At 35.1% G+C, this 16,184-nt stretch overlaps 1 protein-coding gene across 1 annotated transcript; it reads right to left on the bottom strand.

Annotated features, from left to right (window-relative positions):
• Positions 1–12,479: 12,479 nt before the first annotated feature.
• Positions 12,480–14,577, bottom strand: TRAM1L1 (translocation associated membrane protein 1 like 1). Its single transcript, XM_059169742.1, has one exon. It carries the CDS (start codon positions 14,330–14,332, stop codon positions 13,220–13,222), a length of 1,113 nt encoding a protein of 370 aa, XP_059025725.1. The 5' UTR covers positions 14,333–14,577; the 3' UTR covers positions 12,480–13,219.
• Positions 14,578–16,184: the final 1,607 nt, after the last annotated feature.

The raw sequence follows: 16,184 nt of genomic DNA, 5'->3' as shown, positions 1-16,184 counted from the left end.
TAATGTGTGGTAATTATTTAAACAATTTTCTGGAAAACTGAATAAAAGAAGTTCCTTTTGCTAAATAATTTAGCCAATTTAATGTCTCCAATTCTTACCTCAGACTGTACATTTTGTTGAACCACACAGAAGAGAGTTCTCAGAAATAGACCCTGTTGGTTTTAATGATTTACTTAAACATTTGCCTTGGTAAAGACATAATCTGTCCATTCCTAGAAATGCTGTTTGCTGTTTTTAAGGATTCTTTCATTGGCACTTTCATATTTTTTTTTCCTTTTACCTATCCATCCACAGAGATTTCATGAATCCTTGACCATTTTCCCTCTACATATTCATTTTTGAGATTTCAACCCACAATATGACTTCACGTGTCATCCACATAATGATTACTTTTCCAAAGTATATCTTTCCAAAGAGCTCTCCACCTGAGCTCTTTCTCCTCATTTCCAGTCTGGTATGTTTTGATAATATTGGTACTCTCTATTTTGATATTTTTTGTTGTTTCAAGAGCACCTCAGTTCAAAGTATCTAAAACCCAATTGATGTTAGTCCACAAACTTATTTCTCCCTCTGCATTTTCGATCTCAGAAAACAGTATCTTCGGCAGCTAATTTATCCAAACCAGAGTGTCAAAAGAAGATATTGATAAGAAATTACTCTCAGATCAGTGTAGAGTTATGAGCATAATATTCAAGGTCTTCCTTTCCTCCCTCTTCTGTGCTGTATATTCTAACAATATTGCTAGTGCTCAAGACATTCATGCCCTCTGGCATTCTGAGCCTTTCCATGTGCTCTTCTCCTTCTGCAAAATGTGCACCCCACTGCTGGAACTAACTTCTGTGCTTTCCTACAGTTATCATCATCGACATCAGCTCTTTGACATTCTTCCTTAAACCATTTAGATGAGAATAATTTCTTCTAGAGCATGAAAAACCCACCTAATCGCATTGCTTACCTTACATCACCATACCTGCTTGATAACTCCTCTCTTTCAGTGAGTGATTGTGTCTCCTCATGGTTGATGCAGGCCTGAGCATCGTGTTGGCCACAGAAGGCACTCAGTTAACATTTGCTGAGTTGAGAGTTGAATTACACTTTTATACCAAGTACAATCAATTAAATAATTTAAGTGTCATCTTTGACAGGTCATCATACTGTATGTTGTGGAATTTAAGGCATAGAATGAATAAGATCTCTGTACTCAAGGGGTTATAATTTAATTGGCCATAAATTACCTAAACCTATTATGACTGTAAGTAGATAAAGATGACGAACAATGTTGTTCACTATTGTCAAATATGTATTGCAGGAAACAATTCACATAGGAGATCATTGGAGCATTTATACTAATAAGTCCTTGAAATTTTATCATACCTGTCTTCTGCTAAACCCTAACGAAGCCCAATTTCTTGCCTGCAAATAATATCATTTCCATGATAAATAAGAATAACCTTATCCAATTTGAAAAATAAACAAGCATTTGGAAACAGATACATTCATTTCCACAAATATTTTCAGTTTCTTTCACATACTTACAGTTTAGTGAGAGAAGTAGTGATCAAAATATGGAATTTAAGGCAGCATAGTAATTGTAATGATGCCCCTAATCAGAATGTAATAATATATAATAGTCAGAAATAGCTTGAATAGCTATGAAGCTTTGACATATTTAATGTTATAATAATGTATGGAATCTGGAGAATAACATAAAACAAATCTAAATATAATCATTCAAAAATGCCATTTAAATTTTGTTAGGTATTTTTTCTGATATTGACAATATTTAAATCTTTTAACCTCTCTATTATATGTATTTCAGTTAATAAAACAGATTTCAAGAATGATAACAAAAATGGAGAATTTAAGTCTTCATTATTTGTGAATAATTTTGTCTCATAAATTTTCATATATAGATTAACTTCACCACAACCGTACATCACAGTCAGGTTATTATTATTATTATTGTTGTTGTTATTATTATTATTTCTGATATTTTAAAATAATGTACTAAAAAAACAGAAATTAAATAATGAGGAAATCTTAGTAACTTCAAAATTTTAAGGCTATTGTCATAATCACCAAGGGGTTTAATTCTAGTGCAGAAACTAAAACATTTTGTTATATATATATATCATTTTGACATATATCTCAAAATCAATGTAAATATAGTGAAACATTTCTTACAAGTTTTCTAACATGGTTAAAATACACTTAAGTAAAATACATGGGAATAACTAAAAAGGGTAGGTTTTTTTTTCTTCTTTATATTTTATTGTTTAAAATGAGAACAATTTATTTGAATTATTTCAGTCAATACTGAAATTGCTTTTTTATGTAAAACATGCCCCAATACATGCCAACTACTTTTCTTTTTAGAATAATTTAGAAGAAAACATTATTAGGCAGCTAATTCAATATTTTTAAAAGGCATGGTAATGTCATTCTCTAAGCCTGCCTGTAGGCAGCAGGAAGGCAAGCGTTGATGTTGTGTTTTTTGTTTTTTGTTTTTTGTTTTTTTTCTTAAAAACCTTGAAAACAGATGCGAATGAATAGCTTTTCCCCAGGAAGAAAATCCAACTCTGAGAACTTCACAGGATGCTTGCTTCTGGCCAGCAGCACCGCACGTTTAAAAAGCCGCTGAGTTGGAGGTCATCCTGGTAATACTGCCCCGGCAGAGAATGAGCTGGCACTTCACTTTAGATTTCCCTGCCAGAGCCTATTCCTGTTTAACACTTTCATTTGACCCACTCATGGTTTCTTCTCTCCAAGGTTTAAAACCGAGATCAAGTATATCTCTTTAATAATGTCACATTCCAAAGAGCGACTCCAGTGAGGGGACTGTTAAAGGGCTTAGTTATTCACATAAGGACCATCATGCAGGGAGATAATAAATAATGTAGTACAGAGATGCCGCCACAGGGCACCAAGGATTAATTCAAACAGCTGTCAAAAAAAATTCATAGGAAGTTTGAAGTGGATATACGTGATTCCAATTCTGATTTACAAATATTCTCATTTTATCCACTATTCTCACATAATCATCATTAAACTTTGGATGTGCTTATGTTTTGGTAAATGGAGTATGTGTTTTCCATGTGATGTATCACACTGAATTGTCTCCATTCTGATCTATTTTAGTGAGCTACTTGTTTTCTTTAGACTTCACCAACCAGCTCATTCTAACAGCATTCTGTCAATGACTTAATTTCAACAAGTGTGACTTCAGGAGTTGTTGACTCCTTCAAATTCTCCCTCCTCTCTTCCATACCTAGTCACAGCCACTCTCATAAGTTGCTTCCGGCTGTTCTTGCCTCTACCATTCCCACCTCGCCATAGATCAGCACATAATGCTGCCATGTGCAAGGTTTTGTGCCATTTGCACCACTACCTTTTCACCCAGGGCACCGATTCTCGTGAGGCTGGAGCATTCAGCTCTCCAACCACCCTGAGCGCGCCGTGCCTCCTGTCCACACTGAAGCCCAAGACTCACCCAGTAGCAATGCCAGGCTTACTTTATTCTTCTGAACAGCTAGTCAAGACTGTGTTGAAATCAAGACTGTGTTGAAATCATATGTTATTTTGCCCATCGCTTACTTCTGCATTACTGTTGGAGCCATTCTAGGGGATGATGCACACTCCGCCACTGTATTTGTCTTTCTAAGGAAATTTTTGATACTCTGCTTGTCTAGACAGCTTCTGAATATCATAGTGTGGCTGATTCTCAAGCTGTACATACCACTTAACTACAGCCTGTTGCTGGATATGTTGTTTATCATTAGCTCCTCACTGCCTACCACCAAATCTGGAAAATGCCTAAGAAATATTTGAGGAATGCTTACTGAGACTCACTTTTCTTCTAAAGAAAAAGGTAGACGTTTTGGCCTCAAGTTTAGGTTAGCTAGAACAGTTCTTTGTTTTACAGGACTTTGTGACTGCCAAAATTGGAGCAAGTTCAAGTAACAGGCATGCCATCTGACCTGAAATGAATGTTCCACGTGACACTTAGGCACTCTGGTTACCTAAGGTAACTTCCCGGAGCTTCATTGAAAACTTCCCTTGCCGGCTTTTTTTCTTGTAATCCTTTGGACATCTTTCTCTGTTTAACCAATTACATGATTTTATCAGACATGTTATGTAAGTGTGTTACGTAAAGCTATTCCTAGTTTATGTTGTTTTGTTCTCTACTAATGTGTATGTATGTGATAGAGTGTAACTAATAGGTTATTTTCAAATGGGAAAAATTGCTTTCAAAATATGTCCTTTTTGTTAACATAAGAAAATTTAAAAAGTCAGCCTCCAAAATATAGTAATATTAGGTATTTAAGCAGGGTTAGTGAGTGAGTTTTTGGATGTTTTACTATGAATTCGTATTACTGACAGGAATAATGAAATTGATTAAAAATATCAGCAGGCCTTTCTTTTGGTGTGAATTTTCAAAAAAGCATACTTTCTATTCTTTCCTTTTTTAAAATTTTAACTTGTCATGAGCTCTGCTTAGTCCTATCCATGATAATTGAATGGAAAGATAGAAACTTCAATTAAAAAGAAAACACAGCTCAGATTTCCTGTTTTCTCAGAATCAGATGAACACCTGATGCTTTTGAAATCCATTATATTATTTGAATTTGTTAGGAAAATAAGGATGGAGAGAGAAAAAAAATAGGACAAAGAGGCAAAAGCAAAGCCAAAAAAGATATCTGTACATTATGGATAGAGATATATTACTTTCAAATATATTTTCATTATCTCCTGATGATTTTCATAAGTGCATGCAGTATTTGCTGAAATTCAGCTTGCTGGCATTATTTTTTAACTATTTGACATTTTTTTTTCCTCTAAAATTTATAGATTTGTTTACAGTTTTGACTGTGCTATGTATAGGTTGGATATTTTAAAATTTTCTGTAGGTATTTTAAAGATATGAGAACTAAAAAAAAAATGACCTTGTAAATGTACATTTTGTTGTTTAATATAGGTTTTAATCACTGTTATGATAAACATAAAATTTCCAGATATTAGATTTCACTGAGTTCCAGCAGGCCTTTATTAATTTTATGTCTAACTTGCAATGTGGTGACATATAACCACATTGGTGACATAACCACAGCAAAGACTCTGTGGTTAAAAATGTTGTATAGGTTCTGAGTTAGTAGTTGCTTGGATTAAGCTATTTTCTGATAAGAGTTTAAAGGTATCTGGTGGTTGGTTGCTTAATTTCTCTGAATAAATGGCCTAGCAAGGTAAAATGTTTAAAGCCATGGAAATCTAGGATTGTGTTTCAAAAAAATAAAACTTTAAAATCCTATAATGTGACATATATTTGCTCATATGAGTAATGGTTATGTGTTGCATCAATAGAAAGAATTTAAGAGGACCCTTATGCATCTAAAGTACTCCTAGGATTTTGAGAAGTGTGGAATGTATGCTAATAGAAGCAATCAGTTTTGCTTAGTTGAATAAATTATATTTGCACACATTTCACAACCTTTTTAATGGCAACTTGTTGTTGTTTGGGGATAATTACCCTCTGTTAAGGTTGACAAGTTCCTTAATGGACAGAAACAGACATCCACCCAGCCCTTACAAAATGATACGAGTTGTTTGTCAATATGTCAACCAAAGAGAGAGGTCAACTGCAAATACTTAATTCAATGTCTTCTCCATTTGAATAGATTTTAATTTTCATTTCTGGGAGAAAAAAAAATCAGTTAAGTTAGAACAACACATATTGAAAAAAAAAAGGGAAAAAAAGGAAAAGGATCAACTAACACTATCCCTTAAAAATGTTTATACTACTACCACCGTTCAGATTTTAATGGTCATAATAGTAAATCTAATATCTACTATAATGCAATAATATAGAATAAAGTCAAGGAGCTATATGCATCTCCTTATATACTACTACCACCGTTCAGATTTTAATGGTCATAATAGTAAATCTAATATCTACTCTAATGCAATAATATAGAATAAAGTCAAGGAGCTATATGCATCTCCTTATATGTGTCTATTGTATACAGATGTTTCAAAGGTTGCCTGAAAATATGCAAACTGGAGATTAAAAGTGATCAAGAAAGCATATTGTATATGCATTTCTTTGGTGAACTCATGTAACTGGGCTTTTCTCTTGCAGCTGTCCTCCATTCTGTCATATCTTTTTCAGCATACAAATATATAGATATTCCTAATATCTTTCAACCTAAAAAGAATTATAAAAATAACAACAAAACCAACTCTTGACTCCATTGTCCATCTTTGCTTATTGCATAAGAGGATACATTATTCTTTTCCTTTTCTCTGTTCTTCACAGAGACATTCGTTACAAAAAGTATTTGTGATAGCACATTACACATCCTTACCCCCCCATTCTCTCTTTAATCCATTTCACTAGGGCTCCTCTCATCCCATAATTCCACTGAAACTGATTTTGCCATTGTCTCCAGTGGCCTAAATGTTGCCTAGTGCAGGCTTTGTTATTTATAATCTTAAGAAACTTGATTGATCAATAATATTGGCTAAAACTGATATCTTCATTCTCTTATTATACTTTCATTTTGGGTTCCGTGACATCGTTTACTTTTTTTTTTTTTTTTGCCTATGGCATCAGCCATTACTCAGGTTTGGCTTCTGTGATGGGTCTTCCTTGCCTTAGTCGTTTTCATCATTTTAAATAGCATTGTTCTCCTTGTTCTTTAGCATTACAAAACTGCTTTTCAGGATGTGGATCAAATATCATATCTTTTATTCATATGCACATTAAAAATAAAATTCTGATTCATATATTGGAGGTTTTTAAAGTAGCTTCATATTTGGAAGCGGTACCAGCTTAATTCCTAGAAAAAGCACTGAAGTTTCAGAGTTTGGCAAATCACAAGCATCATTAGGTAGATGCTGCAGGACTCTCAGATATTTCCAAAGGAAAGTCCAATGTTTGGAACCGCAGCTTTCATTTAAGTAGCTTAAAAACAAAAGATCAAAGTTTACATATGTTAGTTTTTGTAAGATATGGGTAGCCCAGTAAATAATGTATACTCTGCCACAGATCGAGTTCATCGTCAGTGAACACATTTTTTACTGTGTGCATCCACTGTATTAGGTATTATACTAGATGTTAAGTTTACCTTAGTAATTTAAAGACTTGGGGCACCTGGCTGGTTCAGTCAGTAGAGCATGGGACTCTTAATTTCAATATCGTAAGGTCAAGCCCCACGTTGGACATGAAACCCACTTAAGATAAACAAACAAATAAATAAATAAATATCTTAAAACAAAGCAAAACAAAACAAAAAACAAACAAACAAACTCACAATCCCAGACCTCGGACTGGTATGGGAAACCAGCAATAAATTAATAATTAATACTTCAAACTGGAAAAGGGTATCAAAGAGAAAGGAAGTCAATATTAAAAAAGATAGCAAAGGAATGTCATACTAAATATTGCTTCCTTATTTAATTATGAAATAAAAGGTTATTTCAACTGAGTTCAACAAATTCTGAGAAACTACTAAGAGACACTATGTTAGTTAATGAGAGTGAAATGTTTGAAAGAAAAAATATATTACTTGACACCAAAGGAGCTTATTGTCTAGTACTCATAACTACTAAAATGGTTGTTGATGCTCTTGGATTTTCCTAAATAAATGCTTAGCTCATTTACTTAGTCTGAAATGTAATTTTAATATGCTATGAACTGAATTTTTATTGGTAATGCAATTTATCTAGACCAATGTTTTCAAGTGCTTTCAGTATAAAGACCTATACTCAGAATTTATACATATCAAAAGTTTTTACATAAAATCATTCATATTTTCCATAATTTGTCAGAAAAATAGTTCATGGTTACTAGGAATTTAGTAACTCTGTAAGTGAACATTTACTCAAAAGACAGTTTCTAGACATTTTAAATATAGTTGTGTATGTATTTATGATGTGCATTATTTAGTCAAAATAATTCATACATTTGGGAAAGGATCCCTTACAAAACATCAGCTAAATACAGAAGTGGAGCTCTTGGACTATACTTGAACTATCACACTTTTCCATTGCCTCCTGCTAAGACTTAAGGGAAAAGTCAATCCTGTATATCTGTAGAGGGTTCAAAAATGAATAGGGAAGGGGCTCCTGGGTGTCTCAGTGGGTTAAGCCTCTGCCTTTGGCTCAGGTCATGATCTCAGGGTCCTGGGATTGAGACCCCACATTGGGAATCTCTGCTCAGCAGGGAGCCGGCTTCCCCCTCTCTCTCTGTCTGCCTCTTTGCCTACTTGTTCTCTCTCTCTCTGTCAAGTAAATAAATAAATAAAATCTTTTAAAAAAATGAATAGGGGAGAGAAGGATGAATAGGTGGAGAACAGAGAACTTTTAGGCAATGGAACTATTTTTTATGATACTAAATTAGTGGATATATTAATAATAGGGAAGTTTGGGTAGGGGAGGGACTTAGGAGTAATATGGGGACTCTGTATTTTCTGCTCAATTTTGCTATAAACTTAAGCCTTCTCTAAAAATTAAAGTCTATTAAGAAATAAACAAGTGGGGCACTTGGGTGGTTCAGACAGTTAAGTGTCCGCCTTCAGCTCAGGTTATGACCCCCAGGGTCCTGGGATGGAGCTCAATAGGGAACCTGCTTTTCTCTTTCCCTCTGCCTGTTGCTCCCCCTGCTTGCACACTCTCTCTCTGTCAAATAAATAAATAAAATCTTAAAATACATCAAAAATAAATTAAAAAATAAACAAGTAAATGTATAAGGGAAACTACCTACTTCTGTATGTGCATACATGCATATATATGTATACGTAAATGCATATATGTTAAGTGAGACTATGTACATAAGTATATGCGTGTGTGTGTGTATAAATGAGACTACATACATAAGTGGGCATATATATATACACACGTGTATATATATACGTGTGTATATATATATAAAACATGTGAACTTGCCTATGTACCTGCAGTTCATGATACTGTGTGTACATATATTTTCAATGTTCAAAGAGGCTTTTGAGATAAATATCTTTGTCATTTTAGAGACATGCAATCCAATACTTAGAATGTTTAAGTGTTTTCCAAAGTTCACACAACTCTAAGGACCACAGCAAGGACAGCCATAATTTCTTTTATTGACCATTATTTATAATCATATTATTACCTTTCTTTGCCGAATTTATAGCAATACAACTGAAATGTAGGAAGTAAAAGTGGAATGTGATGTGTGTTAAAGGTCTGCTTGTAATTAAAAATGAACAGAGTTAAACTAATGTCACAGTAAAGATGTACTGGCATTGCTGATAAAAGATGTAGCTGACCCAATGCAGTAGCTCAAAACACATGACCAGGACTGAGGAAGAAGAAGGTGAATCACCTTGGAGACATCTTAACATTTGACTTCTTTCATAGTTATTAAATATTTTAAAATTCCATGTGGTGCAGGACCCTAAAAGGATTTGTTCACAGGGACTTAGAAGGTAAAACTTAGTCATATGATTGTAAAATCATGAGGAAAATTCCAATTTAATACTTAGAAATGTGTGATTTTTTTAATGATGTATTTATAATGTTTCTACAGAGTTGGTAGGAATTTGCATTTTTTACTCAGTTTGGGTAGTTCCTCCCAGAATATAGGTTTGATTGAAAGATGGCAGTAAAACAAAAACAAAAACATTTCCAGAGAAAATCAGGAGATGGGAGTGTGTGAATTCTCTGGTAATGTGATATGTCATTAAACCTCAATTACCTCCATATACTACTCACTCATACTGTCTATTATCCCTGCCATGCCAGGCATCCTCTGTCTCCGATTACAATGGTCTAGGTTCACAAGAGGCATTCCCTGCCATAACAAAATTACCTGAGTTCCAGCCCACTGCACAGGCCACATTCTCCAGCTTGCTTCCCCTGTAGGAACTTCCTCTCACGAACTACTCCCATATGTCATGTCCAGTAAAGAGCATCAGTGGTAAGTCTTCTATTACTTTTCTAAACTATTCTCATTTAGTCTGATTAAGTGAGAAATTAAAATATTACCCTTGTTTTTCCAAATTAAAATAATATCAGAGTATATCCTTTTTTCAATATATCTTTAATTATTTAATATATCTTTAAATTAATATATCTTTAATATATCTTTAAATTATTAATGCTGCAAGTAATATTCTTGAATCTATTCCAGGTTAATATACTATTGGCCATACATATCTATAGATAAAGAAATATTTACAATTATATTTTCTTTATTGAAATGAAATGGAGAATTACACTGGTCACTAGGAAAATAATAGGGTCTAAAACTTGCTTATCTTTTATGAGATGTATAGATTGAGAAACACATTTATACTATGTAAGAAAAAGCGGAGCCTTCGATAGCTCAGTTGGTAGAGCAGAGGACTGTATACTATTTAAGAAAGATAGGATATACTTCTAGTTAAGTGCTAGAGTAATTTTTTTTTTTTTGAAGAAAATTTACTTTGAATCTTTCCTAGGAAATCTATACCTGTAGACTTATTTTAAAGAATAAAGTTTGGTAGGGGCACCTGGGTGGCTCAGTGGGCTAAAGCCTCTGCCTTGGCTCAGGGCATGATCTCAGGGTCCTGGAATAGAGCCCCGCATCAGGCTCTCTGCTCAGCAGAAAGTCTGCTTCCCTTCCTCTCTCTCTGCCTGCCTCTCTTCCTACTTGTGATCTCTGTCTGTCAAATAAATAAATAAATAATATTAAAAAAAAAAAAAGAATAAAGTTTGGCAATCATCAAAGCCAATAAATCAGAGCAGAATCTTCAAATTAAAATATCAGACATACCTTTATGACCTATGCAACTTTTGGTGATTAATTAGTTATTTGAGTTTTCATAAGGTTAACGAATGCCTACTTTAATAACACCTTGAGTAATCATAATGGGAATTTTGTTTTTCATGTGGTCCATTTTAACAGAAACCAATTATTGCAGTAAGATCTACTATAGCATGATTATTTTTTTGGAGTGTTTATTAAAGAGGGACTTAATTTGTATTGCTGAATATCACTGGTAGCATTATTTTCATAATTTATTTGGCATATGTTTATATTCTGGGAACTCTTATTTAATTTTTATGAATAGTTGAGATGTACACAGCATCCTTCCCCCTTTCTCTTTCAAAATCTTTGCTACCTTTCATGAATCTGCATCTTACAAGAAATATGCTTTGCCTTTTTCCACAGGTGAAGCATACAGACTAACTTCACCAACCAATCTAGTACACCCCTCTATCATAGGAGTTCACTAAAGGTAACTCTCAGTATGCTGAATTCTAGAAATCTGGTTTTCTCCCTTCCTCTCTACCATGTAGTGTATAGGTATAAAGTCTAGAACAGCTATAACCATATGCTACCAAGCAGAAAGTTAATCTGAGAGGGACAAAGCCAAGAAAATCCATCCGACTCTAATCCTATTTAATGTTAAACCCAGTTTAATTCTTTGAAGTTGTCACATAAGATAGTGATTTTCTTGTAATCATTTACCAATTTGAGTTGGGCTTGCACTTACTTTCAGATGAAGCATATAATGGATAAGAAATTTGTTACCAGGAGTGGAGTTACAAGTAACAGGCTAGAATTCTTTAGAAGTGAGGAAATGTGAAAGACCATTCTCACAGGAGAAGTTGAAAATCCTTCTTTTACAGTTGCACAATGGTTGGTTAAAGTGGTGTTCTTATAATTTGGGCCTCAGGGCATGTGTTTCCAACAAGACAGCCTTAGGCAACTGAAGGGGGAAAGAAAAGAAGGATAATGGATTCTATAGTCTAAAAAGAAAACAATCTTGCTTTGTTGTGCACCACTCAAACCAAAGAGAAAAGAAAACTTGGCCAAGACTGGCTCTTCTGTCTTTAGTCTACAATACAAGTATACTAAATTTAATTTTCAAGGACCATTGCCCACCCCCATGACTGGAAAAGCTGAATTCCCCACAACAAACCAAACAGAAGACTATCAAAAGCAGAGATGAGAGGCACAGTGTGAGGCACAATCTCACAAAAAAGTATAAACAGTCACATTATGGAAATGAAATGAAAATGAAGGTTGAGAAAAGGAGATAAATAAAATACTCACCCACTACACCCATTCTTTCTATTGGCTTCAATAAAGATACTATCTTTATACCTATATATCCTCGTATACTTTAGTATACATACATATCCAAAATAGGGCTCATACAGATGAATGTTTCCCCAATTAAAGATGAAAGCAGCAGTATAATTATAACAGTATTTTTGACAGACCTCTCATAAGACTATCCACCTGATTTTCAAAGTACTTTAGGTTAGTGTATTAAGTTTTTTCTGTGTATAATTAGCTCACCTTCTTTTTATAGCTATAAATCAACTAAGCATTGTTTTTCAAAATGATTTGCAGGTTAAATAATATTTTTCCCAAGTTGCTGAGGATACCAAACTTATAACAAGCTTCATTAAGAATAATTTTTAATAAACATAGCAAAAAAGACTAAGCCTGGTTTCCTTTTACGTAAATATTTAATTTTTTTTGATTGCTAGTTTACAAGTGTTTAAATGGACAAGAATGATTTTACCTCTTCAATAACACTTTTATATTAATTCATGATATTTTGATTCAATATATGGTCATAAATCTCCACACATTACCCATTAATATTTTTAATGGGGCTGTAATAATAACAACACTACATATAAAACACATCATTATTTTGGTGCTTTTACAAATCTTTTCTTCAGTTGTAAGTTCTAAAAAAAACCAAAAGTTTAAAAATTCTAAGAATTAGAGAATACCGAAAACGTAATGAAGTTGAATTCCACCTTTACAATATTTCCATTTTATCCTAAAAGAGAACATTAAAAAATGTGACATTGCTATACCAGACCACCTTGCTAATGGTATAAAAGACTGCCAGGAGCAAGAAATTGTGTCACTGATATGTGGAACTTTTTAGTTATATCTACAAATCATTAGGAAAAATGTTCGAAATAACAAAACAAAATATGGTGGTCATCCCTGAACCGTTTGATGTTGCTTGGTCTATATCAATTTTTTTTCCACTCATAATAAGCATCCTCCCCTCAAGTGCCTTTAAAAAAATACATTACACAGTACAATAACAGAAATCAAAGACAGCACAAATTATTTTGAAGAACAGAAAAATCTGTAGCACACAAAGATATCTTATAGTAAAGGGCAGACTTCTTTGGGGACAGTAATCAATTAGCTTGTAATTCACTATGAAGATTTCTCTTTCCTTTTATGGGGAGAGTCTACTCTATTTGAAGTTGCTACACCATTTTCTGTTCCTTTTCTAGAAGACCTCCCTTTAGTCCGTTTCTTCTTCACAACGGGGGCCTGAAGAGTAGTGTCTTCCTCCATCCACCTCTGAAGCTGGACATTAAATAAATTCCATGTTATGTACGCTTGGATGGTGCAACTGGATGAAAGAACAGCAATTTTAGCTGCCAACACATTTACATTTCCACCAAGAGCATCTGGATTCCGATTCTGCCCTCCGGCCAGGTGAAAGCCAACAGTCACCACAGACACAATTAGAGTCACAAGTCGACCCAAAATAAACACAATTGCCCACAGAGAAAACTCTTTCTGGTATTTTTCATCACTAAAATAACACAGGTCACACATGTGGGAAAGTAACTCAACAAAGTAGTGCATCATCAAAAGAACAAGTCCCAGATGATTCAAGTACAAGAGGTAAGCTCCGGCGATGTGAAAGAGGTGAAGGCCAATGTAGACGAGTTGACGAGGGATGTCTTGCTTTTTGATTCTCTGGAAATAGAGTTCAGGAAAGGCATGAAACCAGTAAGCCAACTGTGATATGTAGAAAAACTTCATTTGGAAGGTCATCATATTATGGGGATGAGCCCTCCATAAGAGAGTTGGGTCTGACAGACAGTTTTCAGAAATGAGAATGAATGTGCCCCAAATACAAGACACCAGGTAGAACACACTAAACTGGCCAGATTCATTAAATTTGCTTTGTTTCGCTTTGGGGAACTGCATTCGCCTGTTAATTTTATCCAACACATACTCCTGAATTGTGGCGTGAATGATGATTGCCACCAGCATGTAGAAGAAAACCGTGGCCAAATCTTTGATGCCATAATAGTAAAGGAACTTTGATTCTGTGGCTCGCTCTGCTGCCGCAGGGAAGGGAACACTGTGCTGAAGAGTAATAAAAACGATAGACGCTTCGGCTGTTCCCTCGAACATAAGCCCCAGCACGAAGAACATCCCCACACAGGCGACGAGGTCCGCATGATTCTGCAGGATGAATTCGTGGCTCAGGACTGGGGGGTTCTTGGTGCTCTTCTTACGAAACGCCATGGCAGCGCTTCCCAGATACTCACCGACGAGCCGCAGCTGCCTCCCCCTGGCTGCTCCTCACAGCGCCGCCGCGGCCGCAGCTCCGGGGGCTTCGCTTCCCATCCCCGAGCCAGTCCCGGGTCGCCGCGGCCGCCCAGAAAAAAAAAAAATCAAAGGCAAGGGCCGAGCCGGACTGAGCATGCGCGCCAGGGGGACGGCGGAGGCAGGGAAGGAAATCGAGTGCCGCGCCCCTGCCCGGCGCCAGGCCCGGGGTTGCGAGCGTGGATCTTGCACGTTGATCGTCGCCTCTTGAAATCCGCTGGCCCCGTCGGGATGCTCCCCAGTTCTTTTTCAGTGGCATCCTCGTCAGTAATCATGACAAGGCAGGCTAGAACTCTGGTTGCTCTTCATCAGAATGGTTATAAAAACAGCATCATCCCCATAATGATGTTAGAAGCAAACTCTCACGGTGCTTAGCGTTTACAGGTGCTGTTTGGAGCACTTTGCTCAGATTTATAAATGCATCCTTTCTGGAAAACCCAATGAGGTCGATACGGAGTGGTAATATCTTTTTTTTCCCCCTTACTTTTTACTTTTTTTTTTTTTTTTTTTTTGCAGATGAGAAACTGAGGTACCAAGAGGTTAAGGAAGATATGCCCAAGATCACACAACTAGTAAATGTCAAAAGCAAGATTTGAATCCAGTCTGGATTCAGAGCATGTGCTCTTCACTGTTGTACTGTATCGCCCCTTACTGTAAATCCTTCACACGTAGAAATAGTTCCCTACAGCAACAACGAAACACTGTAAAAAAAGAATAGTTGCCGTGTTATCAATAACAATAACAGTGGCATTAATTGCATTTATTATATCCTTTAAGGGTGAGTGGTGGTTAGATGGGGAGAACTATTTATCAGTTCATAGGAAGGTATTTTGGCTATAAAGCCCAAAATTGATTTTCCTTACTCTAGCAGATAAGAACCTCTTGTTTCATTTTATGATGGTTGCATATAAATTTGCTAAAATACATATATTGAAAAACAGCTCCTTTTGTAAATGCTAATGCCTTGCTCTATTCGAATTTCATGTGAGTCTAAATTTCTCTTAGGATCTGGAGCAAATTTCTTGTTTCTTCTGGGTCTCATGAGATCATAATCATTACTGATAGTTAAAGTTTGAAGTTTGGAATATACATTTCAAAATAAAAGTGCTACATGGTTTAAATAATAAAGCACACATTAAATTTAGAATGGCCAATTACCTTTTATCACTGTTACTCTGCATGTTGTGCACTAACAAAAGATGCAGTCCAAATGGTGTAATTACTTTTAAGATATTGAACAAAATAATCTGATCAATGTGTGCCTGCAATTTCTAGAACAGTCAAACAATTGCATATGGAATTTGTTGTAGACAATGTTCCTGAGTTAGGGAAAGTACTACATATTTTACCATAGTAAGACTTCTCTATTTGGTTTTCATAGCTGTTAGTCAGCTGTTGGCTCTGACAGCTCTATTAGGAATGCTATTTGGGGTTAACTAAATCAGTGAAGAATTACAAATAGAGGTGCAAAAATTAGGACACCAAGAAATGAAAAAAAAAAAAAAATCAAACCTGTTAAAAGTAGTTGGGGAGGGGGAAAAGGTGAAAGTAAAGAGCAGTGTCTTGTGGAAATTATCAAGAGTTTACTCAGGAAAATGTACATCTACCTTTTTGTAACTTATTATTTTAAATAGAGAATTTATCAGTCTTTCTATAGGAACACACAATGGCTTTGATCACTTTGTGGCATACTAACTAAATATAAAAAAACACTTGCGCAATCTGTGAGCTGAACTTCTTTTTTTTTTTTTTTTTTAAAAGATTTATTTAT

Source organism: Mustela lutreola, chromosome 1 (assembly GCF_030435805.1).
Source record: "Mustela lutreola isolate mMusLut2 chromosome 1, mMusLut2.pri, whole genome shotgun sequence".
Lineage (NCBI taxonomy): Eukaryota > Metazoa > Chordata > Mammalia > Carnivora > Mustelidae > Mustela > Mustela lutreola.
The sequence above is the reverse complement of the archived record's forward strand: the minus strand, read 5'-3'. Positions and strand labels throughout refer to the sequence as shown.

What these genes read in the sequence shown, in the direction of transcription:
- TRAM1L1 (XM_059169742.1), bottom strand. Translation starts at nt 14,332, where the DNA reads ATGGCGTTTCGTAAGAAGAGCACCAAGAACCCCCCAGTCCTGAGCCAC.